Below are 26,788 nucleotides of genomic sequence, written 5' to 3'. Positions count from 1 at the left end.
ACATATATGACAGAACCCCGCGATACGATATGGATTACACACATATGTTGCCCGTCTATTGAAACAAATAACAATGGAAGGAAAAAGCACTTACCTTCCAGTTCAACGACCTTGCCGGCTCTCTTGAGCGCCTTCACCGCTTCGTCGTGTGTGGCCTCGCGTAGATCCTCGCCGTTCACCGCCAAAATGGCATCGCCAACGTACAGCTGCTCGGTAGCGTCCGCCGCCATACCCTTAAAGATCTTGGAGATGAGAATAGGCATCTTGTTTTCCTTTCCGCCCTTGATGGAAATCCCGAGGCCGTTGTTGTCGCTTTTCACCACGCGGACAATACGCTTCTGATTGGCCACCGAGTCGGGCACGTCCGGATCGTTGAGACTGTCCACGTTGTTGTTATTGATATTACCGTTGTTCAGGGTGTTGTTACCGGTCTCGCAGCTCTCGTCCAGCGAAATACTGAGATAATCGTCTTCCAGGGAGACGAAGACGCGGTACCACTGACCGCGCACTTGAGTCTCGAGGACACCGGCGCGCCCCGACGCCGAGGACGAGGCGCCTGTCGTCGTGGTGGTCGACGAAGAGGACGACGAGGTCGCCGCGGATACCATCGAGCCGACGCTCATCACCCCCATGGCCGAAGAAGCTTGGCCGCTGCCACACAACTCCACCATTTCAATTTCTTCGCAAGCCGTACGCTGTAACAGAACAATATTTTTTCGCATAATTTCGCATTCTCTTCTTTCTCTCTCTCTCTCTCTCACTTTTCCATTTTCACATATTATACATTTATTTATATAAATTAGATCAATTTATAAACTTGAGCATTAACGAGTCATATAACATATGGTGAAAAATTATATGAATTATAATATTTAAATATAATAATAATATAATAATAATATAATAATAATAAAATAATTAATATAAAATATAATGATAAATAAAAATTATATAATAAAAATCCTACGATCGTATTGGGAGATATAAAAATAAGAAAAGGAAAAAAAAAAAACTGTTGTAACTCTTAAGAATTGAAAAAAATTAATTCTTAAAAGCGATTAAAAATAAACAGATTTAAAATTAAAGATAGTATTCACGGTACTAGATACACTTTCACGGAGGAAGGAGAGATAAAATATAGATTTTTTTTAAATTTTTGATTTCTCTTATCCGTCGTTCAATTTCGGCGCAAGGATTGAGGAAAATGACAAAAAAAATGCCGTAGTGTATCGCAAATAAATGGCTCCAGTACTGGACGACGTGAATAAATCAATTGTACTATATCCCCGGCGAAATTCGTAATTTGAAAATAATTGATAGCGGTCGGCAGTGACGTGGCCGAGTTCTCTTTGTTTTCCTCCTGCACCATTATTATTACCATCAATCCAGTATCGCGGCGTAACAATGGCGTTACTATTGCACGCGCGAAATAGCGTATGGGCGCAGCGGAAGGCAAATAATTAGAAGAAAATTGCACGCGCTTACGATAACGCAACGTCCGCAACTAATCTACATCTCGTATACTTTGTTTTTAATTAATTCCGAAAGTTTTAATAAATCCAGTTTGCGGAGAGAAGAATGTGACTTTAAGGCTCGGATCGTTTACTTTTTTGTAAAAAGCAGAAAATCTGCAAAACAAATTCAAGATTCCGAAATTCAAAGTCTCGTCAGATTTAAAATTTAAAATATATGTATTATAATAAAATATTTTCTTTTATCGGAACAATCATCTTCGTTTCACTTACAATTAGCACAAGAAAGTAGTTTAGATCGTACGGTCGCGCGCTAACTCTTGGGTTAATTATTTCGAGATCCGGCGGCAAATTGCAACTTAATGGTATATATTATTGGATGCTATATATATATATATATATATATATATATATATATATATATATATGTAGTATAAAATGACACTTTTGGCAAATGAGATTTCTGCAAAAAAGTCTGCGCAGTTTCCTGAATGGAGTTCTACTGTACAAAAGTAATGGAATAGCACGGTACGGCAAACGACAGCGGCCATGTTTAATGAATGTGACGATATGACGGCACGTAGGTACGTGGCAAGTTTATAATTAAAGTGTTTGTCTCTGGGAATTAGTCCTGTGCTAGTTCTGCCTTCACGTCGCCCGCGTGAAAATACACGAGAGATGTCTTTATGGATGATATAACTATGTGTAGGTGCGCAGCCGACGATGTTACATACATACCATGTCCCAATTAACATCTGGCACCTTCCGGGATCATAAATTTACAATATGAGTTGGAACAATTTGATAATTATTTCTATAGACCAATTTGTATTATATTCATATCCTCTCATTTGTCGTAAGTGAAGTTCTACTGTGAATCCATCTTATCAGTCGAGATGATCGCAATTTCGCGTTGCTATTTCTTTCCAGCTTTTTACAATTCTTTATTTTAAAATAAATAAATTAATCCTCAATTCAAGTCTCTCTGCTCCATCATTATCCAACTCATTTATCCCTCAAGGAGGGAAGAAAGCAGCTCTCTGATGTAACGGTTAAAATATTTTAAGAGACAAATTAAGGATTAAATCTAATCGGATAGATTATCGGGTCTGAGTCGCATTTAATTATTTAATTCCTAGATAAAGGGGTAGAAATACATATATCTGAACGCGCGAGATGGTCGTTGTCGCGAACCAACAAGTATATTAACGTTTCGAACAAGCGGACGCGGACGAGAGCTGCAACAGTTCACACGCGGATATAAATTTAAGTCGTTATAGTCTCGCGATGCCCTCAGCGCGATAAACTCGCTTCGGCCGCAAGTGATCCTTTTACGCAAGGACACAGAAATGAATTGATTCCGGCTCCGACCTCGCAGCGAGGATTTCATATCGGGGCTATCGGGCGAAATGATACCAGATAGATCTCTGCAGAAATTGCCGATTCTGTTAAACGGGTCCAACGTTGGCACAATAACGGCGGACAAACATTGGTAGAATGGCTGCAGCCGTGAAAGAGAAGCGAGTAATTTATACGAGAATTTATTTACACGAGATAATTCGAACGTTCAAGCAAAAATCTGTGATAATCGCATTCGACGATAAGACTCTTAACAAAATCTTTTGACGCCTGTATAAATGGTTTAATTTTATATGTATATATGTATGAAAAAGAGAATATGTTGAAAATAATAATATAAATGAATATTTTTACTTAAATAAGTTTTTATTGTGTTTTAATATTCTACTAAACTCTCTATTATTTTATATTATATAAATTATGTATATATGTATATATATATATATTTTATAACGTATAAAATATTTAATAACATTATACTCTCGTCCAATTCATAGACTATCTCCAATTGTGATTTAAACAATATTTAATGCTAATCTGTTTTTTTTTTTTTTTTTTTTAAAGACAGATTGAGAATCATAAAAAAAAAACTAAAAAAAATTTAAACACTCTATTCAAATTCTAATTTAAATTCTAGTTATATTAATATAAATTGAAGCTACACAAAATTCAAAAAATATCTGCAAATATTTTAATATTATCAAAAATCTAAAAATGTTGAAACTGCAACATATATGTATATAACAATTCTAAATAAACTTTAAAAACTCTAAATAAACTTATTGGCTTACAAAGTAATTACACAAAATAATTCAATTATGCAAATGTAATTCATACAAAAAACTATTAATAAAATTAAGCAATATAACGCAAATAGGCTTTTAACAGCCCGAATAGAAATATAAAAGTGTCGCGCGGCGCCATCATTTTAACCAAATTAATCTGCGCGAAGTATTAAAATACAGAAACAGACATCCACGCGTGCGTTCGCGGTCGTTTTAACGGATACACAAGCACAAAGCGAATGCATCGAATTGCATGACCATGTGTGTGTGTGTGTGTGTGTATGTGTGTGACAGAGCAATGAGAAGAGAGAGAGAGCGAGAGAGAAAAGTTGGAAAATTTCGACTAGATGTCGAATAATCGGAAAATACATTACGCACATGCATTTTGTTGCGGAAATAAGCCACGGTCGAAAAATAAAATGCAAAAATGCGCGCAAGTCTTTCAGTTTTGCTAACTATTTATTTAAAATAGAAACCATTCAAAATCACATATAAAAATGCAAGAGTTCATTATCCTATTGATACTCTTTTGCTACTTGCAAAACCTTTTAAATTATATAATATCTTTTCATTTTCAATAAGTATATATAATAACACTTTAGTTTTGTTGAAAAGTTTAAAAATATTTTTTTATCTCAATTTAAATTAATAATACTTTAGCTTAAATTACTATTACTGGCAGAGGAATTTTTTTTTCTTTTTTTTTTTTTTTTTTTTTTTTTGACGTAACAAGTCGACTTATTTGACAGAGTTTATTGATGAAAAGAAATTTACAAATTTTTCAAAAATGATACATCCAGTCCAATCGATCAGAGAAACTTAATACATTTGTAAAGCTCGTGTAAATTGTTATCAGTCTATCCCTAACGTGATTTCGATCGCATGACAGTCACAATAGATACACGAAACAGGTTCGAGGGTCAAGTGGTGTTCCCTTCAACGTTTTCCAAACGACGGCACAGCTTCTCTCGTTCTCTCATTCCTCTCACTCGCACTTTCAGCTACCTAGTAATCTACGTCTTTTTTTTTTTTCCATTCTCTCTCCCTTGTTCTGTTGCACGCGCACTCAGTGGTCATAAACTACTAGTACCCGACGTACGCTGAGGTTATTGGTTTTTGCAAGGGGCTTGACAGTGCCGTATACATGCCACCATATATGTACCTCCATTTTGCACGGGCGGATTTTATTTCTCCAAAATAATCCCTGAATCTTCTTATAGAATATTCGCAAGCGTTTTTATTAAAACTTGGTGCACCGCTAAAATATACAACATAACTTTGGAAAAGAGTAACATAGAAGAAAAAAAGAGGAATTTATGTAAACAGAGATTACTGTTTGAAATTTTTATTCAAGGTAAAGACAATATCGATCAGCATTCTGACCGATACGAGCCTAGTTTTCAACTTGAAAAATATTAGAGTTTTATAGCTGGTTTATTGTTTTACTTTTCCAAAAATCAAAATATATAAAATCATTAAACGGTATTCAACACCTACGACTAAAATAATTCAATTTTAACATCGCTGGGAAAAAATACATATTTTTTATAAAACTAAAATGTGAATCTATCTATATATAATAGATATAAAATCATAAAACCATACATATTTTTCAGTATTCTCTTAAAACAGAAAGCACGAAAAAAATCTGCTTAAACAAATATTTCAGTATTATTATTGCTGCCTATTCGATTTTTATAATAGCTAATATAGTCTCAACAATGCGACTCGAAAAGGAGATATTTCCAGACCTCACGTTTATGTAAATTTTATTCCTTTGTGAAATATCATTCTTCATGACGTATATTTTTACCATATATTTGAAAAAATAATTATTGTAATAAAAATTGTGAGCATCCACTGTTTAAACATTGAATTAACACACATTATCGTTATTAAACTTTTCAAAATAGTATCCTTTTAAAAAGATTAATTCCAAAGACTTTAAATCTACAAGAAATTTGTAATGAGCTGTGATATTGTTGAAGAAATATTTGGAAAAAATTTTATTTTAGGTATTATATATGAGAACGGAAGTATACATTTAAAAAAAAAAAAAAACAAGGTAAACATATATAAATATGTTTCGCGTTGCTTCTGGGAAGATTAAATACTTGCTGTTTTGAAATCTGTGGTTAAAACATGATTTTTAAAAACATAGCGTAAGCTTTTTTTTTTTTTTTACTTTCTTTTATTACGTGACTTCCCTGTAAATTTTACAGATTTTTCACTGCACGCGGTGCCTTGTCCCTCTCAGTTAGCGAACGTTCGATCCTACCAAAGAATGAAGAGCCGCGACTGCCGACTGGTTTTCACGTGCTCGTCTCCGTTCTAATTCAATTATGCCATCCGGTACAATCTCCGTCTACCCAGTGGCATATTTATAGCCGCGCGAATGATTTCGTCCTATGCTTCTCCGCGCTCCAGCATGTCATTTTCTCTCTCTCTCTCTCTCTCTCTTTCTCTCTCTACCCCGTTACTCCCTCAGGCTCCCGATGCATGTCAGTCGCGTAACTCACGTGGTATCCATCATGTTTTACGAATGATTTTCTGTCAGATTGATCATTGTTAATTTGCTTTTACTCAATTCCACTTATCGTGAAATTTACTGACTTTTTTTAATACACTAAAAAACAGTATTAGAGGAACGTTAATGGTATGTAAAAAAAAAAAATTATCTCTACTACCGAGCACTTGATTGTTTGTGGTGCATTATTAAGAAAATTTCCATCTTATAGTTAATTCATCTCTCAGACGTAGACATCATGTCTAGGATTGACTTAATAAGTCTCAAAAGGTCTCTAATAAAACAGTAATTCTTACAAGTCTAGTTAACGGCAAAATATTTATGACACTAAAAGTAACTACTCCATAAATAAATTATGCTCTGAGGATAAGAACAGACATTACAATGTTTTTTCTAAGCATCAGCATTTCGATCTACTTAAGGATTCAAATCAGCTCGTTGAAAAAAGTTGGCAATTCAACACGAGTTCTACGAAGGGGATGAATGATTTATTGTATGGGTCTGGGATAGCATAACAACAAATTTTTGATTAAACAAAATGAAGTGTAAAATTTTTTAAATTTATTGTTTTCAAAAATATATTACAGTGAGTAAAATGATATACTATTTTTTTCAAATTAACATGTACGATATATATCCCAGGAACGAAGCCAATCAAGTGATGAATTAATTGAGTTTTCTGTAAATTTTTTCAGAACATTAATATATGTTTTCTGATTATAATTCTTAGAAACCTAAACCTAAAAATTTAATATTTTTTAAAAATGTTTAAAGATGCAATTTTTAAGTACATATAATACATATTGTTTTCTTTTTCAAAAATTAATTTTTGTAAAACTTGTTTCTCTAAAATTGACACATGTTTAACTTTAAATTATTAATAAACATATAAATGATATCATCCACATGTAAAATACCATAAAAATCTACATGTGTTTTCCTAAAAAAAAAAAAAAAAAAAAAAAAAAAAACAAAAATTTAAACGCTCCACGGTAGATCCATTAAATGTTTCAAATTTTAAAATATTTACAAACAAAAAAAATAATTTTAAAAATTCATATATATATATATATATATATATATATATACAAAGTTCGAAATGACAGTATAAATAGCGTGCGTATATATGTATAGATTTACCGTTTTACGCGCGTGTATGGGCATATGACTTCCGGTAGGTAATGGGAGGCTCGTCGCCTGGCCTGTTTTGCGTTCGTATTAGTTCTCTCTATTCGCGGCTCTCCTGTTTCTTTCTCCCTTGCTTTACTCTCACTATCTCTCTTCGTAAATCCTGCGTGGCGTCCACCGCGTCGTTTCTCCGTCGATCTTACGACATGCGTCACTACCAGTCCGGGCTAATACGATCCTCGATCCGCGCACGAGCCAATCACATAACCGCCTGTCGGCTCTCCTTTCAGCAGCCTCGACATGTTTTATCGCTCCTTCAGCGATCAGTCCGACCGTGATCACCCTATCCGTCTTTCAGTGAGAGATGGACGTGATTGCCTGATCTATGACCGTCCCCAGGTCGATCCACGCATCAGGGATCAATATCCAGCTCTGTTGCTGTTAATGAGAAAAGTATATAGTCTGCCTTGAATGCTGAATGTCTTCAGATCAGCCGATTCGTAGTCTCCTTCACTAAACGGACACCTACAACTCACGAACGACCTGTTTTACGCTCTCTCTCTCTAGATCGTGCTCAGTAGTCTTCTCTCCGCTTACTTTCGCTTACGAGACTGGGCTTCTGCTAGAGAGAATATTGTGAATTAACGAAATGTTCCACTTTTGATTAAATGCTCTGCGAATTAGGTAAATCTTCGATGTTGTGAATTCGAAGGTAAAAGTTGAAATGTTCAAGTGGTCATGAAATCCTTGATTTTTGGAATGACTTGCTAATGATCTCCAACACAACTTTGAATGCTCCACACTCTAGAGTTTTAGATAGTGAGATAATTGAATTTTTAAATCCTGAAATACTGATAAGATTGCCGATTTGTTGAAATGTTAAATGTCTCAAGTATACCTGGTTCTCAATTATGATTTACACATTGGGGCCTTCAATTGTGTTTTAAATTGTGATTGAATTTTATATCATCATATGTTTAGAGCGCGCACTCTTTCTCTCGCGTCAAAATATTAAACAATTAAAATTACACTGTATTTGAATTTTTTGTTATATTATAATTCAATATTTAAATTCTTTAATCTCTCAACTTTTAGATTCTTATAATATTTCCGAAGTCTTAAATTTCCTTTAGAAACTTCAGATATATATATATATATTTAAATCTTCAAATTGACATATCAATTTTGTGTTTTGCTTAAGAATGTTTAAATCCTCTGAGTTAATGAATTTTATTTATTTTCCACAACAAAACGTAATATGATGTATGAATGTGGGGCACACTTTGATAAAAGCGCGGAATCAATTTTAGAAAAATGCTCGAAATTATATCACCTTGGATTCTCGAAAAAAGGAATGATTCTTTTTTTTTTTTTCCCCCTCAAAGCACGATTTACGATTGATCAGATGAGGATGCACGCATCGCTGATGGTATTCGTACTCGAACGTCTTGCAGGAGAGGCGACGAATCGAATTTCAGAATAACACGCACCACGACGAACGCACGAACGCACGAACGCACGAACGCATAAAAAAAAAGGCTACTTCACGCCGCGAGCCCGCAGAAATTTGACGCGTTCGAAATTCGAATGCCGTCGAGATTCGAGCGATCGACGTAAAATGAGACGCGCGACCCTTCGCGAGGGGCGACCATATCGCTAGCGCGAATCACGTAATCACGACGATGCGTTATCGCCTAACCTCACTCCGCGACAGCACCAAACGTACTGAAAATTCAACGCAGCTCCTTCGTTCTTGCCGCAGTCCAACCTGCCGTAGGTGGCGATGGCGAACGACGGGAGAAACGCGCCGTCGCCGATGACGTCATACAATCGTGAGAGAAACGGCCGAGGGGTTAGCTCGATATAGCCGGCGCGATAGGAAGGTCTCTGCTTTATCGACGCACGAGGAGTACTCCCTCGGAATAAGTACTTTTCGCACGTGTCAAATAGGATCCCTCTCAGCCGGACGCGGGTGACGTCAGTTTCTTTTATATTTTTATAACTTGATTTACATAAGTATACTCGCGCGACTGCAGCTCGTTATCTGTTGTAACTCAAATTCATTTAATTCTTGCGGTAATTTATTTAATCGGGTTTTATAAGAAAATTTAAAAGAACTTTTTTGGGGGGCAATTTTTGTCGCATAAATATCTAATATCGAAGAGATAAAATATTGTAAAAGGAAATATTGATAATCTATTTTAATATTTGTATTGAAATCGACTAGTTACAAATTTACCTACCAAAGATGAATATGTAATAAAGAAAATTCTGTCTATAGATATAGTTAAAAAGAATAATCGCTTAGTATATTTTTATTTTTTTATCTGTAGCTTTATCACTTTTGTCATCTTTCATAAAACATTTCGTTTATTAATTATCTAAAATATATATATATATGAGTTTTTTAATATACATTTTAATTATATTGAATTTTTACAAGAATATGTAATAAAATTACTTAGCAATAAAAATATTTTATTGATGAATTAAGAAGTAAATAAAATAATCGATAATCGAATTATATACACATATCATTCTACAAACGTATACAACTATATGTTATGAGAGGCACACTTTTTCCATTGTTGCATTTTCTGCGTTTACAAGAAACACATGAATATCATTCAGTGGATAACAATGAGTTACACAATACATATCGTTATCGATACAATGCTAAAATCGATGTGTAAAACATATATAGTTAAAATATGACACTATTTCCTATGCTATATCTAATTTAAACCGGAATATACATTTTCTCATATTGATTATACGTTATTTGATTAACAAAAATAAGAAATTTTACTTCTTAACAGTATTTATGAAAAACAAAAAATTTACTGCAAAATAATTTTGTAGAATAATAAAACAGACTGAATATTTATAAGGATGTATAATATTAGTAACTATCGCCGCGTATATAATAGTAACAATTGATTTTTTAAATAAAAAAATAAATTATAAATTAAAATCGAACAGTTGTTAAACTAGAAATAACTTGTATTAGCAAGAAATGTAAAAATAATAAATTAGTAATATTAACAAAATCATATTCCTTTAATTTCATATTTTTATATTGTTTTTATTTAATATCGTATAATTATTTTTTTTAATTAGTAAAATATGTGCATATTAAGCTTGTGTTTGAATTATTGCGTTGTTAAAATAAAAATATTCTCCTTAATCTTTTTCTATTAATTTAATTTTGTTATTATTTCTCATTATTATTGTCGTTTTCTTTGATCAACGTAATAAATATGTAATTCATTGCTCGTAATAAACATGTCAATAGGTGCATCGATATTCTATTGACATTTTTCGCCGAAGAACAAGGATACTTTAAATAAGAACTTTGAGATTGAATTCCTTGTCGAGCTTTTATAAAAAATATCGTATTTTGATAAAAGTTATTCAAATGAGAGTAATTTTTACTACATTATACATAATAAATCATTTTCTGAAATTAAGTAACTAATATATGATAATAGATGTGCATTATATCAATTACTTATATCTCTTTTTTATTAAATCTCTTTTTTATTAATGGTAATGATATTTACACTTAAATCTTCTAATTACTTTTATAATATGTCTTACTTTTTTTTGTCAATCTTTTTCTCATATCTTACATAAAATTTACTTCTCATGTAAAATTGTGATGCAGAGATTTTCAACTCTCTGTCTCTACGTAATGTTTTCTTAAAAAAATAATTATTCTTCAATATTTTTCCTAAATTAATTGGTATTAAAAAAAAAAAAAACAGGAGGCCTAGCAAGAAGATATTTTCGGTTATTGCTCTAATACACTGCATGATTTTTCCGCTTGTCGAATCATAATTTAATTTGGTATGCTGCGCACCATAGGGATATAGTCCTCAAGCTTTAAGATTTATTGGAGCTGAACGGGAGACATTGCATTAGCGATAGAAGAAGGCGAAAACGAGATGAGGATAACGAAACGAGGGTGGAAAATGGAGGGAAAGCTCCGACTAACCATCTGTAAGACTTCTCTATTTCTCTCTTTCTCATCCCTCCTTCAGCTCAAGGCCCCTCAAGACGTGTAACGAATCAATTGAGATCTAAATCGAGCTCGAATTCAGATAAGTAGAATTCAAGCGCCAGCTAAATAGGTAAGACACGACGAAGATAATGAAGACGAGATAAGGAAGATTCGAGGACTGATTTGTCAATTGACTTATCCTATATTAGATTTACATTAGAGCCTTGATATTTTTGTCAAGAAAAGATCAACTCAAAAATAACGAAGAACCCCAAATCTTACGTTTAAAAATAATGATACCGAAAACATTTGCTTTTTCGATCCTCAATAAATGAAAATAATTTTTTCTTTAAATATGAAAAATTATTAGATGAATCGATAATTCCAAAGAATCTTTTTTTTTCGTAAAATGAAGCGAATCGTTCTGATCAGGTCATCAGGACTGATTCTCAATCCAGTCATTTTGCTGTCAGATCCAGGATGTCCCGAAGACGTACCACGATACTGGATACGAATTCATCAAGAAGTGGCTGTCGCGCTTTACCCACGTCCATTACCTCTTCGTGGGTCGCCTCACCGTGATCCTCATATTCGGTGACGCACTGATTGGTAATCAGACTGAACGCAAATACGGTGAGGTCGCAATGCCGTGCAGTGATAACCTCATGAACCGTGGACATTCCTAAACAATATAATGACGTCATATATAATATTACATAACGTATGTAAAAAAATATTTACATATATATATATATATATATATATATATATATATATATATATATATATAGAAAAAGAGAGAGAGAGAGAGAGAGAGAGAGAGAGAGAGAAGTAATTAAGTGTCATTAAATATAACTTAACGCGATAAAAAAGAAATTAATAAATAATTAAATATAAACACAAAATGCGGAACTAAATTAATGTATAAAGAAATAAACACTTTTAACGCTTTATTTCAAATGAAGATGACGTGATAACTTTTTAATGACAAAATTAATAATTATTATATATTTTGTATCTGACAACGAAATTACATAATAATATATAATAAATTTTCAATTGTATACATTATATCATGATTATTATTGGAGCAATAAATTTTCAAAAAATGATTTTATCACAAGTACTGATTATTTCATCATTCTGTCGTTTTGCTTCACAAATTACCTCCTGCTGCGTTATACAGATAAGCGAGAGATATAAAATTACGAAACATGTTCCATGTATTATTAGTTGCTACGTAAAGAAAATTAATTGCTCACTTATAATTAACATATACGCGGTATTGCATAATACAGGCATTGATGTCGTTGGGATTATCAGTACTGAATAATTCCAGCACAATATTTTATTCATCGATATTTCTAAGGAGTGTCAATAACAAAAAGTTAATGCGCGATTCTATTCTTTCCAATTCGAACATTCATATAATTAAATGTCATTATTTTTTTATTGCTTATAAGACACGTTATATTTGTAAACAGATGTTAATACGCTTACGTATAGGACTCGATTAATTGGAAAATAAATGACATACCAACTGCATCGACCCCGATCATTCTCAGCATCTTTAACTCCGCCACTGTCTCGAAATTAGGACCACCTAAACACGTGTAAACCCCCTTGTGCACGATATCGCCGATACCCATCTCTTCGGCCACTTGCCTACCGATTTCCATCAGTGTGGTACTATAGGCTTTATTCATGGGCGGAAATCGAGGGCCGAATCTGGGAAAAAGAAAAATATATAAAAAATTATATTTTAAAAATATTTTTAATATATTTTTAATACATTTTTTTATATAATTATACTTTTATATAAGTATATTAAAAAATATATTAAAAATATATTAAAAAATAAGAATGCTGATTAATAGTTGATAATAAATGATTAAGAACGATATATTTCGTGCGGTTTTCATACTTGTTTGACAGTTTCTTTAGCTTTCACGATCCGTTGAAAAAGCAAAAGTAAAATATCTTTCCTCCTTAAAAACATTAACAAATTCGATAAGAAAAAAAAAATAATAGAAATTTACATTATTAACGAATTGGAATCCGCTTCCGTGGGATTCCTCGAAACATTATCGAACCTATGAATAACTCGGAAGCAAGAGAGAGAGAGAGAGAGAGGAGGGAATACGGAAAGACTGGCAGAAAGAATGGCATTAATTTATTTCATTGGAATAACCTTTTGAAAATCGGATTGATGAACTATTTGCACGGCGACATAAAGAAGCTGATTGACGTATTTGCTCAGCAAAGTCTCTCTCTGCGCTCTATCCTACTTTTTTCTTTTCCTTCTCCCTTTCCCTCCCGCTCCCTTGACCCGGTCCTTCTCACCGTCTCTTTTACTTCCTTTCATCGCGCGACACCTTTTTCTACGAATCCTCTTACAACTTCTTAACCAACTCGTTCCGCCGATAGTTGTATTTGTTCACGCTTTTCCCGGACGGGTGAATTTAATTTTTTGTCACAATCGCGACTATGAAGATTAATCTTTTCGAAATTTTCTTGTACGCATACAGTTTCTTTCTAACTTAATGAGAGAGAGAGAGAGAGAGAGAGAAGAGTTTAATCCTGTGTGTGTCCCACCTGTCGTCATTTGGACCTTGAAGCGGGTTGTTGCCGGCGAAACCCATCATATTCACATGATCTTTGACTATCATGATATCACCAACTTTATAAGTAGGATTTAAACCGCCGGCTGCGTTAGTGGCGATTAAATGCGTCACACCTACCAGCTTCATCACCCTCACTGGCATGGCGCACTGCGGGGATAACTATTGTTACATTTCGATCAACATAATATACCGATTTATATTTGACGATTGTACGTAAAAAGAAGCGGGAAGAAGAAAGTCGTACCTTCCAGAGTGGATAGCCTTCGTAATAATGAAACCTGCCCTGCATGCACATGACCGGTACACCCTGAAGATACCCGAAGACCATCTGGCCGGTGTGTCCCTTTACCGTGGACACCGGGAAATGTGGAATTTCTTCATAGGGAAAGCATTGCTTGTCCATGAGAGATTCCGCAATCGAACCTGGACACAACTCGTTTTGCTCATATGATCCTGTTTAAGAATAAACAAAGTACTGGTAGGACACGCCGAAGGTCTCGCAACCGTTTATAAATGTTGCAAGTGCGAAGAAAAGAATACGTAAAAATATATGCAAAGAGGATCAGAAAACCAGTTCACTTTAAATTTAGTATACTAAAATAATATAAACACGGATGTGTAGATCAGAAATAATACGTAAGCGTGAAGGCATAATCAGATAGATATCATTAATGTTGCAATAATGATGTTGAAAAGTATCATGCAAATAATGTCGCAAGATTCTTTATAACCAAATTTCGAAATCATCATTAATCTTGTTTTAATAAACAATTATATAACTTTGAAGAAGTAGGTGGTTGATAAGTCAATGTTATGTTTATGTTAAAAATGAAAAAAACAAATGTACGTGTATGGATTTGGAAAAGAAATAATTAAATTTATAAATATTACAACATTTTAATTCGTTGTAAATATCTCATTGAATTAATAATGAAGAAAATATCGAATAAAATTATCATTCAATTATGATTGAATCGAATTTATACTTAAGAACACAGATATGCAAATTACTTACCCAGTCCTGAGCCGCATATAATTCCTATTTTCGGTCTGATCTTGACGCGATCCAACAAATATTGCGCTGATTCTTGCAATGCTTCAAAGGTGTACCTAAAAATATAAATTCGTATATTAATCTAGCTCTTTATAAACTCATAAATACTTGGGAAACAATAGGCATCAAGAGCTGAATAACAATTATTATGTATGAAAAATAAAAAATAAAGGATAATAAGAAATAGCAATTAAAGTTGAAAATAAAAATAATAAAAATTACAAAATTAAAAATAATAAAAATAGAAAGTATATTCGTGTTCCATAGATCTAGGACAAAAATATTGAAAATCAAACACATTTATATAAAATGATACAAATGATAAAAAGAAACAATTATGACTTAAACATTAAAATATATGAAGACGTTACAAATATTTGTCACAATATGTACGGAAGCTGAGATTGGATCAAGTGATTGTCTAAAAATGTAAAAATCACGTGAGCAATGTAAGCTTTAATCAAGGCATTTCAATTACGAGTTAAAATTTCAATGTCAACGACTTTAAAATTAGGAAAAAGATTGAAAAAAGAAAGAAATTAAAAAAAATCAGAAGAATTGAGAAATTGCAATTTGAAATTAAAAAATCTTTTTTTTTTGTTATGAAGGTCTACCCTGAATCGTTATGTTATGAATAAGAAGTGATGTCAAGTCAGTTAATTGTCAAGTGGAAAATTAAAGTATGTGTAAAAGTCTTGATGTAAAAATAGATTGTAATAATTTAATAAGTCATAATATGGTATGTGCAAAAAGATTTTTTAATTTTGTATAAACTAGTATGTAAAGTAGATCATTATTGGGATTAACGTTTATGTAATATGTGTGTAAGGCAGTCAATTGACCGAATGTAATATAACTTACATTGCTGTGCGGAACATTTTTGCACAGATTCATTCTCACAACATCCAGAATGCCAAAAAAAAACTACAATTTTCAACTTATTCACACTTTTGTGCTGAGGACGACTCAAAAAAGGAGTCGAAACGTCCGCACATACATATTGTGAACAAATATTTGTAACGTCTTCATATATTTTAATGTTTAAGTCATAATTGTTAATTTTTATCATTTGTATCATTTTATATATATGTGTTTGATTTTCAATATTTTTGTCCTATATCTATGAAACACGAATATACTTTCTATTTTTATTATTTTTAATTTTGTAATTTTTATTATTTTTATTTTCAACTTTAATTGCTATTTCTTATTATCCTTTATTTTTTATTTTTCATACATAATAATTGTTATTCAGCTCTTGATGCCTATTGTTTCCCAAGTATCTAAGAATATAATATAAATTCCTTTTTTTAAATAAATGTCAATAGATAAAATTGTTCAAAATCGAAGACACATGTAATATTCTAATTCTACACATCTAACGATCGATTATATTAAATGTCTAATAAATATATAAACAGGGTTGGGAAGTAACGCGTTACTTGTAACGTCGTTACCGTTACAGTTACTTTTTTTGCGGTAACTGTAACCGCGTAACGGCGTTACAAATTTTGTTTGTAACGGAAAAAGTAACTTTGTTACATTGTTCGATAACGAGTAACGAAATTAACAGTTACTTTTATCGTTACTTTCCAGACAGCACATATCTATAAAAAATGCTTAAAAGACAACTTAGAAACGTCTTATTGTGTTTTAAATATCTTTAAGATGTCTTTTGACCTTTCTGTGCAGTCTGGGATTTTTTTTCAAATATACTTGAATATACTATACTTTTTGCGAATATAATTTTCAAACAAAGAAACATAGATATTTTTTGTTTCATGCACGTATAAAATACTTTATATGATATATTTAACATATAAAGTACTATAGATACGTGTGCACATATGCGTGAAATGAAACTTAAAGATTGATAAGAGTATTGAAACGCAGTATCACATAGAAACTGCTGGCATTTCTTTCTAGTATCTTTCTATTTTGTAAAAAAAACATTTAAGTTAAACATTTAAGACAGATAATTCAATGATTAAGTCAAGAATTCGATGTTACGAAAATTATCGTGTTAAAATTTTTAAATAAAAAAAATTGAAGAGACGCGAAGAAAGCGATTTTTACCATATTTACAAATCTATTGAAAGTAAACTAACAATAAGAAAATTATTTTATTTACATTTACAGAATCTAAACGTGTTTAAGAAAACTTGTTTACACTTTTTTTCAAAAGTTTCTCTTATTTAAAATAATTTATTATTATCAAAATTATTACACACACTTTATATCAATAACGATATCACTATGAAAAAATTATATCACTTTGATTACTTTAATGTAAAATAATGTTGAAAAATTATTAGTGTTTAGTGTAAAAATTTGATCTTGTGTTAAAAAAAATGTTTATGTAAAGTTTATATCGTATAAAAAAAAAGTAAGGGAAATTCTAACGATTCGTTACTTTTTGAGTAACAGTAACGGTAATGAGTTACTTTTATAAAGTAACTTTCCCAACTCTGTACATAAATTTATTATATTATGTTTAGTATTTAGTATATATATTTAATATGCAATTAAATATATAATGAATGTTTGAAATCTTTTCCAGAAATGTAATTTCGCATGTGATTCGCGTGATTTGGGAAACTTTTCAATTTACCCTGGTGCGCACGATATTATGAACCGACCCGTATACAAGAAGCTATTGATGATGCAGGAGGGTTGCGAAGTAATTTTCAGACGCGCGGTCGAACATGGCGGTAAGCTTTCCTTCCCTCTATGCCGATATCGCAGAGACATATTAAAGCGTATTCAACAGATTGGTACTGATTAAGCGGACGTCGTACCTGCCGCCTTAGCTTACAACTATCGCTCGACTATATTAAACGTCCTGCCATAATTACATGTAATTGCGTGCCTAAGCTTTGCGGTAATGACAACTACGGAGATCGTGTAGTTACATGCTTCGATACAGGCGGCTACAGTTTTGAAATTTTGGATGTTGCAAAGATAGTCATTTAATAATGACTGCTGAAACACAATAATAACACACTCCGTGTGTGCCATTTATTTTTGGTAATAAATTTTTTCCAATATTTTCACTCCTAAATAAAAATGTGGTGCGAATCGAATTTCACTATTGTCATCTTTCTGTAGTATTAATTCGTTTATATGTCTATTTCATATTAATGAGTTGTAAAAATTATAACAGTTTGATAAACGATATAATTTTATTGTTATTCATTGAAAGTAATTTTAATACTGATTGATATCTTTGACGTCACAAATAATGTGCATCAATCTATTTATTTTTTTTTTTTTTTTCCGGAAGTATTTCATATCTCCTGAATGATATATCCACACACATGTAAAATCAGATAAAATCTTAAATTTTTTACAAATAATAGTCAAGACTATTTAATTCTTATTTTAATTTATGCGAGAAGCAATTGTGTTATTATGCGATTTATCATATGATGTAGCGATACGATGCTGAAAAACAAGATTAATTATACAACAAGAATCAATATTAGTTGAGCTAAGAGAATTGATAGAGTAAGCGTAATTATGTGCACATAATTACAATTTTGAACGTGCAAACTCTCTATACTGATACAGAACTATAATCGCTTACAACTCTGCAACTATAATAAACCTTGATATCTCTGTGTATTAGGAATTGTGATCCTATAATAATTAATTTTCAGAACACGTCATTAAATTAATTAATTTAACATTTTGCGTAGCAGTAGCCATAAATCAAAATTGCCACGTAAAATGTTAAATGAATTATTTTGATACTGTATTCGGGAAATTAATTAGAGTTGAAAGTCCCGAATACGGAAATATCAAGATTTACAAACAAGCTTTCACTGTTATAAGCAGCCATAATTAAACATTGAGAGTTTGCACGTTCGGAACTGCATGCAATTATGTAATATCGTTCGCTCTATTAATTTTCATAGACCAGTTGACATTGATTTTCATGTAACTTGTTTTTATCTCGTTTTGTGAATATTACATAATTATTCTCCATAAATTTAAATAAAATTTAAAATTTTAATTTCTGCTCATACATTCTATAATTATTATTCATAAGAAGTTTAAAACTCTTAAATAAAGCCCCAATTTTACATATGTTGCTGGTGCCAAATCTAACTATGGAATGCACAATAATATTTGTGCGAGGAAGAAATTAATAATTCAGTGCATTCTTGTTGTAACGTCAATTCAATCGATATTAAATTTATTTGGAAAACAAACACGTTTCCGGCTTAATTATTAACACTGAAATACATATAGTGGAAATATACAATCTGTGATAAGGGCAGCACGTAATATAAAGCACAACGTAAGGGGAAAAGCATCATAAAAAAGAAGCAACGATGATAAAATTCTATTCAACTTTATATTATATCTTTTTTTTAAGAGTGCATAAAAATTTTATTTTACAATAACGCTAACGTATAAATATATATTTCTAAGCCAGGTTTTTGATGTTGCAATTCCACAGAGGTCTTGAATCTTTAAAGCCCCAGGTTCCTAACTTTCTCACGCTACTTACACGTTGTTTTGTGTCTCGCAATGGCCTTCTCTTTGTTTTATAGAACGTCATCAGACAAACGTAAGCAAACATGTGGATGTAAATATCGACCTTTGGATTTTAGGAATTATTAAATCGTTAGTTCTGGAAATTGTTATATTTTTCGAAATTTCGAGATTTCTTAAACTCTTGGATCCTCCGCCACTTGTCCTCCAATACTTTTGACATAATGCATTTTAAGATTTTTTTTTCTTTTTTTTTTTTACTGCGATACAAAACTATCTAAGCATCAATCGATCAAATGCCCGCGAGTAAATTCCAATACTAACGTAAATTCGATAATATCATACGTTCGCGTGTGACGTGCGTGTTTGTTCATCTCAATCGGCGGAAATTTTACGTGTGCATTTACACGCGTGTATGCGCGCGATGCATGCACAATAGATGAGCTATGCGTGAATCCGGCATACAGAGTGTAACCAAAATATCTAAAAAGAAAAAAAAATATGAATAAAAGCGCGCGTCCATTCACGACATATCCACGAGTGCGCTTATCAATTTTCGCTCACACTATGAATACCATTGAAAAAAAAATGAAATTGGGAATTGGAAAGCTGCCTTTATCCTTGACGTTTATCCTTGAATGCCATAAAAAAAAAAACGCTAATTTTTTTTTTACTTCTTATCCTTCATTTATGTCATTATTGATGTATCACTGTCGGCAGACAAAACGTTGTATCGATGTGTCACTCGTCAATTGATCTAGTCATTCAAAGTGACTGGAACAATCGATCTATCCGTAACTGATGAAATTTTCCTCCTGAATAGAATAGCACACATACGATAAAGAAACATGCTATGACGAATTGAAAGTCACTTTTTTCCTCGATTAATGCGCATTGTAATTTATTGTTAATCTTTAAGACGCGATCAGACTTGAATAAATATCGAATAACAATTTGCCAAAATGACCTACACGGGTCCTAATTTATACAATTAAAAAAAATTTTTCTAATCTATACATAATTTTTGACACTTGCTCTTTTTCTCTTTAATAATTCAACCACGTATTTAATCATTGAAAACGCTCTGTAACTTTTATTCGCTTTATATTTACAAGACCTGACAAATAGCTTGCGATTTTTTTTTCTCGAACACCACGTATATCTTCGCAGACGCAATTCGCGTACGTATTCCGATGCATGATTTGTAATATCCCCGAAGCCTATGTTATGCATTTAGCTTAAATCCCCTACTATTTGAGCATGCCGGTAGTTTAGCAGTTAACCGCACCGTTTTGTACCAGTTTCGGAGCGAAATTACATCGAATTACAGTGGACGCGCGCGAGCGCGCCCGGAATACTTCATTCATTCGATTTGCGTCAGATATTTGTGAGAAGTACAATTAACCCAACTAATTTCGCAATATCGGTAATCATTAGCATCCAGCAAATATTGTTTGTTCATGTATATTTTAACGTACCAATTCCATTACATCCTGTATATATATATATATATATATATATATATATATATATATATATATATATATATATATATATATTCTTCCTCTCAATGTCGGGGACCACGATATCGAATGTATAGATTATTAAACCTGAGAAGTTTGGAAAATAATTTGGGCAATTGAGCTATGATTGATTTGAAGCGTAAACTCTGGAAAATTTCAGCTCGAACAAGTCTAAGAGAGTGACACTTAACATTATAAAAATTGAAAAATTATTATTATTTTTGAAAATTGGAAAGTTGCAAGGAGACGGTTAACAAAGATATTGACATGAAAAAAATACCAACTCTGTTAATTCTTTTATTTTCAAATACTTGCTTTTTTTGCGCATCTTCGAAGTTTTATGCGAAGAGGAACGATTTGAATTGGACTTACGTGTGTCGCACATGCTTCCCATTCGTTTGCAACACATCGTTATTGGTGGCTCGTTTGATGACCGGAAGACTGTCGTAACCGTTAATGGTATCCGGAAATGGCATTTTCACTTTGAATGGAGAACAGATATCATTCGTTGATAACTGGTATAATAAGATAAAAAAAAAAGATGAGACAATAAAGCAAGCAACTGACCGACCAGTTCGGAGGATATATATCGCACGCTTACGACTAATGACTGGCGTGACTTTCGTCCTCCCGTTTTATAGAGAACTTAAAACACGAGTCGAAAAAAATACAAGCGCCGACCAAGAACACGCATAAGCACATCGACCAATCGGCGACTGTGTACAGTCGTGGCGCATGGGATAATCAGAGAGAAGATGAAGAAGGGAGGAGAGACGTAGCATAAGATGATAACCCGTTACAGAGCAAGTGGTTCAATTATTGTTATTTGTTGCGACAATGACGCTTTGACGTCGACGAGGCGCGAAATCTAGCGCGACGCAACGCCGGAATAATATTTTAATCGACAGCAACTGATTAAGTGCAAAGATTTAAAAAAAAACTGATGTATAAAGATTAAAAAAAAAAAAAAAACTAGAAAGCAAAGATCTATAAAATATCAGTTCACTGTATTTGCAGTTTAACCAGTGCAATAATATTAGTTGCATATATTGCATATATAATTGTGCATTTAAATATTTATTTATCTTTGATTTAATATTAATAATAAATATAAATTAATTAAGTAATAACATAATTTTTTTTTTTAATTGACTGCAGAATAAATTAATAAATAAATGAAGCTAGAGAATACTCTTTAATTAATTATCAGTAATTGTATTCAATGAAATAATTGCACGAGTCAAACATGTTCTTTTATTTTTGACTGAAAATATTCAGTTATTATTTAATCTTATTAATTTTTAATATCTCCAATTACTTGACTTTTTGTTTGATTTATTTAAGCTAAAATATTTTTATTTTTTTTTTTCTATTTCTCTCTTTTTATGTATCATAAATGATACGTGACGAGAATATTTCTCGATTAAAATAATTTAAAGTAGACGGAATGTGAAAGATAAAACGCAGCTCTTGAATGAATCCGATTTTCTCTGGATTCAATTGTGAAGCATTTAACTTCATTATTTCTCGCCGCAACATTAATAGACGAGCACACGTGAAACGTACAGAAGCATTCTCATGATGAGATGTTATTACATAGTTACTATGTCTAAAAACAAGACATATATATATATATATGTATATTTGACTCGTACCTTCAACAACATATGCTCGTTTATTCGTACTTTTTTATATTATTTACTAAATTATTGTTATCTATTATTGTTATCTATTTTCTTGTAAAAAGTCATATCAAATAAACCGATTCATTGACACGTACTGGGCGTAAAGATAAATTTATCTAAATTTGACAAACAAAATACAGAATTAAATATTAAATACTTTGTATTGTAGATAAGATAAGAAAAAAATATTATGATGAAATAAATGTATTAATTTTACAAAATTACTACTAATCAAAAACTTTTTCAAAGAATTTATATTATAAATGAGAAAAGAGGAAAGAACGAAAGAGAGAAGGAAATTTTATTGATTTTTTGCACGTAATCTATTTTAAAAATATTTCATTCATACATTCATATATATATTAATATAATATCATTTATATATTAATATAAGAATAAATATACGAATTTAAACAATTTACAACAAAACGTTTATTTTTATCTTAACTACGTAATAATTTTTCTTTTTCTTAATGAGTTCAATCAAATCAAATTAATTTACTGATATTTTATAAAAAAGTAAACAGTTTAGAATCTTAAAAAACTGCAATTATATATTTCTTGATTAATTTAAGTAATATCGTTAACAATAGGGTAAAGATGCCAATTATGAGGTACTTTTTTTTTTAAAGCTTATATTTTCTTTAATTGTAACTTTTAACTCAAAAATTTTATGTGGTTTTATAGCTAGTACATTCAAATTTTATCACTAAAAAGCATTAATGTCTTATATTAGAAAATTAAATGCAAAAAGAATACACTTTCAATTAACCGTTTTATTAATTATTATTACATAAATATAGCATCGCAGGCACTTTCTGTTATTAGTTAAATGCTATAGAACTGTACTATAGAACAGAAAACAAAAGCTTTACTTTTTAGCACAAACAAAATTATAAAATATCTTAAAAATATTTTTTATATCTTGTATCTATAAAATTAAAATAACATATCTTAGAGATTCAAATAAAAATTTATCTTTCTGACAAAGAGCGCACAAAAAGGTATTGCAATATTAACGTTTAATTTTAATATTTCAAAAAAAAACAACAAAAAATAAAAAGTCTTACTTTTGACATAAAAAAAATTATATCTTTCAAATATTTTTTATATCTTGTATGTATAAAGTTAAAATAACATATCTTAAAGATTCAAATAAAAATATATTGTCGTAACAAGAGGCACACAAAAAGGTATTGTAATTAAATGTTTTAAGTGTTTCAAAATAAAAGAAAAACTAACAAAAAAAAATAGAAAAAATAGAAATTTACACTTTTGATAATTCATTCTCTCACTTGTGGAAGGGAAGTTCTAATGTGAGATATCGCATGTTAAGAACTATTCTAGTATCTCTTATTAAGAATTATATAAAAAAAATCATATATATGATAAAGTTATGCGTGTTGGATATTCAAAGTATATAATGATCAAACACCAAGATATATTTATTGTACTTGATCTTAATAACATGATAAAAAGTAAATATCAAGCTGTTGCTTTAAATTATGTTGTTACATTTTTTTTAAGAAGTACATTCAAGAATTTTCCTTAGCGTCGTTAACAAAATCGCCATACACGTGCGCTATGCTGCTGTCATTTACATACGATATATCACGGTTATCTATTATCAACATGAGATAGTAAGATTTATAAAAAAAAGTGATCGTGGTTGTAAAATAATTAGGGGCCTCATATTAAGAATCCCTCTCATATTAGGCTACTTTACCCTATTAATTAAAGACAGACACTAATCCATTATCCATTTAATTAACTTGTCAACACACACTTACTTACGCACGCACACATAAACATATTTCATATACGCGAAGACAGATTTACAAGTCCTTCTTTTTCAAAATTAACGATTTTACACCGCTAAAAACTAATTGTGATGTGAGACAGATCAGCTGTTGCATTTTACGATCGCAAAGCTGATTGGCGACGGATTGAGCATGCCATAAAATATTATGATAATAACACACAGCGCAGTATATTGCGCTCCATAAATTTATAATGATAAACTATAATAATAAACTGCCAGAGAGGTCAAGTGATAAGGCGGAACCCCAGCGAATCTACATGGATTACACACTTTTGAATCGAGATTGACGCGCATTCTTACTTTTCCTCACAACATTTCGTAATGACGTCTGTATTTTATTGAGCTTATCTTCTGGCTTTAGTAAACCAGTCTCCCTTCTACCAATAATCGACTTTCATTTTCAAAAATTCCAAAACAAACAATTCTAGAAGATCATCCTATTAATATATGTATATTAATATAAAATGTACATACTATGCTACATTTAAAATTTATATCTTATATATTTACGCTTCCATGTAAATAAGCAATAATATTGCATCATACACAAGGTGCATCGTACCAGGAAATATTCCACTTAATTTTTTTTATTATCAGAACAATCTACATGGATGACACAAAAAGCTAAGATATCTTAAAAATATCTAATGGGCGACAAGATACGTTTTAGGGACCTGTGTTATCTGGGAATAAATGAGGGAATAATTACAAAAAACGCAACATTCCATCAATAAAAAAAAAAGCCATCGATAAAAAATATTTTAAAAATGTACTATCTAAAATTCCTCATTCGTTTCAATTGCGTTCCGTCAGTCAAAAAAATATAAGGATTAAAACCTTATAATTAATAGAAAATAATATCACATTAATATATAATAATTAATTAATTAATTAATATATAATTTGTTATCATTATTTTATATAGGAAAGAACTTAATATATAATAATTAATTTTTATTAATTTAATTAATTATATTATAAAAGAAATTAATTTTTTAGGGACTTATATTTTTTATTTCGAAATAACAAGATTAATTCTAAAAAGAATTTTCACAAAAACATTTACCCTTATTGTAAATTTGTTCAAAACGCTTAAATGAAAAAATGCAAGTTTAAACAAGGATAGCATAAAATTGCGCATTTATAGTTTAAACAATAATATATATATGAAACTGCATTTATAGTTCTAGTCAATAACTCAAATAAAAGGTGGAGGAAATTCTCGAGAAGCAGTGTATTTGTATATACATACATATGCGCTGCATATTAAGCAACAAGTAGAAACATTCTCGGCTGCCTATTTACCTCCGGGTTAACCAGACGCTGATAACAACCTACAATTGTCTCTCCGGGTTAACCTTTCCACTTCTCACATTGTATTCAGAGCAATATCGTTGATAGCACAAATCATCAAACTCATTCATTCAAATGACCCAATATAGATTTTTATTTAACCCTTGACATATTAACAAATTTCTTTTTTTAATGGTGTTTCATCATGTCGTGTGTTACTTAAATACACGTTTAACTTCAACTTTACACAGATAAATAAAAAATTTATTGTTTGTTTATTACATTTGGCATTAGTTTAAAGACAAAAGAAAATTTCGACAAAAATATTATGCTTTTATTATTGTAAGAATAAAAATACGATGCAAAAAAGTAAATTTTGCATATTTTTATCGATATTTTAAAAAATAAATTTTTTTTATTTAGTATATGAGATAATTTTAAATAAATATCTTAAAACCTGCGAGAATTAAATACAAAATTATTATACTCACATTATTCAGCTGTAATCTTGTACATCTTCATCATTTAAAATAAGATAATTGTTCATCTGCGTTTTGACAGGAGAAAGGAAAAGTGTAAAGTATAATTATAAAATAGACTGTTTCTCTCGGTATAAATCTATGTGAGAGAGTCGGATGTATGTTTCTTCAAATGTTAGAAAAGAAAGGCATAATAATATGTTTATTTAGGTCATAACAAAGTGTAGAAATAGATAAATATTTTTATTTCGTTAGTTTATGACAAAAATTGAAATGCCACTGATACGATATATATCATCGTGACAATTGCGACATTCTGAAAGCTGTAATGAAAGATCTTTCTATTGGCTACAATGAGTTACGAAGGATATTTTCCAGCAAGATATGTAGTAGATATGACAGAATAGAATACGAATATAAAACAAACAGAAATTGATAGGAGTATATAAAATAATACACTCTAATTATATTTCTAAATAAATAAAAATCTGTATTGGGTCATCATTTGATTGATCAGTAATAAATCTCGTTTTG

General features: G+C 31.1%; 2 protein-coding genes and 1 long non-coding RNA gene across 9 annotated transcripts in view; 1 reads left to right on the top strand and 2 right to left on the bottom strand.

Moving 5' to 3' along the window:
* Positions 1–579, top strand: part of LOC140674011 (uncharacterized) — a 48,768-nt gene extending 48,189 nt beyond the window's left edge. Inside the window, exon 3 of the long non-coding RNA XR_012048149.1 lies at positions 477–579. This is a non-coding gene — a long non-coding RNA (uncharacterized lncRNA). The remainder of the gene's footprint in view (positions 1–476) is intronic.
* Syn1 (Syntrophin-like 1) overlaps positions 1–9,588 on the bottom strand; it is a 257,348-nt gene extending 247,760 nt beyond the window's left edge. The window contains exons 1-2 of the mRNA XM_072907314.1: positions 7,284–9,588; positions 95–695 (exon numbers count right to left, since the gene is read on the bottom strand). Coding sequence (XP_072763415.1) covers positions 95–695; positions 7,284–7,307 — 625 coding nt within the window. The 5' untranslated portion in view covers positions 7,308–9,588. The remainder of the gene's footprint in view (positions 1–94; positions 696–7,283) is intronic.
* Positions 9,589–9,732: 144 nt separating this feature from the next.
* LOC140674010 (purine nucleoside phosphorylase) lies at positions 9,733–26,397 on the bottom strand. Of its 7 annotated transcripts, none has more exons than XM_072907322.1 (6): positions 26,267–26,397; positions 14,914–15,008; positions 14,143–14,321; positions 13,870–14,057; positions 12,812–13,002; positions 9,733–11,956 (listed from the first exon to the last, which is right to left on the bottom strand). In XM_072907322.1, coding segments are annotated over exons 1-6 (879 nt in total). In that variant the 5' UTR covers positions 26,269–26,397; the 3' UTR covers positions 9,733–11,732. The 7 variants fall into 7 exon arrangements, with proteins under 7 accessions (XP_072763423.1, XP_072763422.1, XP_072763421.1 ...); XM_072907321.1 differs by having other exon boundaries at positions 14,143–14,351; positions 26,267–26,396; XM_072907320.1 differs by lacking the exon at positions 26,267–26,397 and adding an exon at positions 24,451–24,562 and having other exon boundaries at positions 14,143–14,351.
* Positions 26,398–26,788: the final 391 nt, after the last annotated feature.

This window comes from Anoplolepis gracilipes, chromosome 15 (assembly GCF_047496725.1).
Source record: "Anoplolepis gracilipes chromosome 15, ASM4749672v1, whole genome shotgun sequence".
NCBI lineage: Eukaryota > Metazoa > Arthropoda > Insecta > Hymenoptera > Formicidae > Anoplolepis > Anoplolepis gracilipes.
This window is presented reverse-complemented; position numbering and strand designations above follow the sequence as displayed.

Bases quoted from the DNA above. Each gene is read 5' to 3' on its own strand.
- LOC140674010 (XM_072907315.1), bottom strand. From the start codon at position 21,451: ATGCCATTTCCGGATACCATTAACGGTTACGACAGTCTTCCGGTCATC. The intron at 14,352-14,913 runs GTAAGTAATTTG...ATTCTTAAACAG, and splicing joins TATATGCGGCTCAGGACTGG to GATCATATGAGCAAAACGAG. The intron at 13,003-13,869 runs GTGGGACACACA...TCTTTTTCCCAG, and splicing joins CAAGGTCCAAATGACGACAG to ATTCGGCCCTCGATTTCCGC.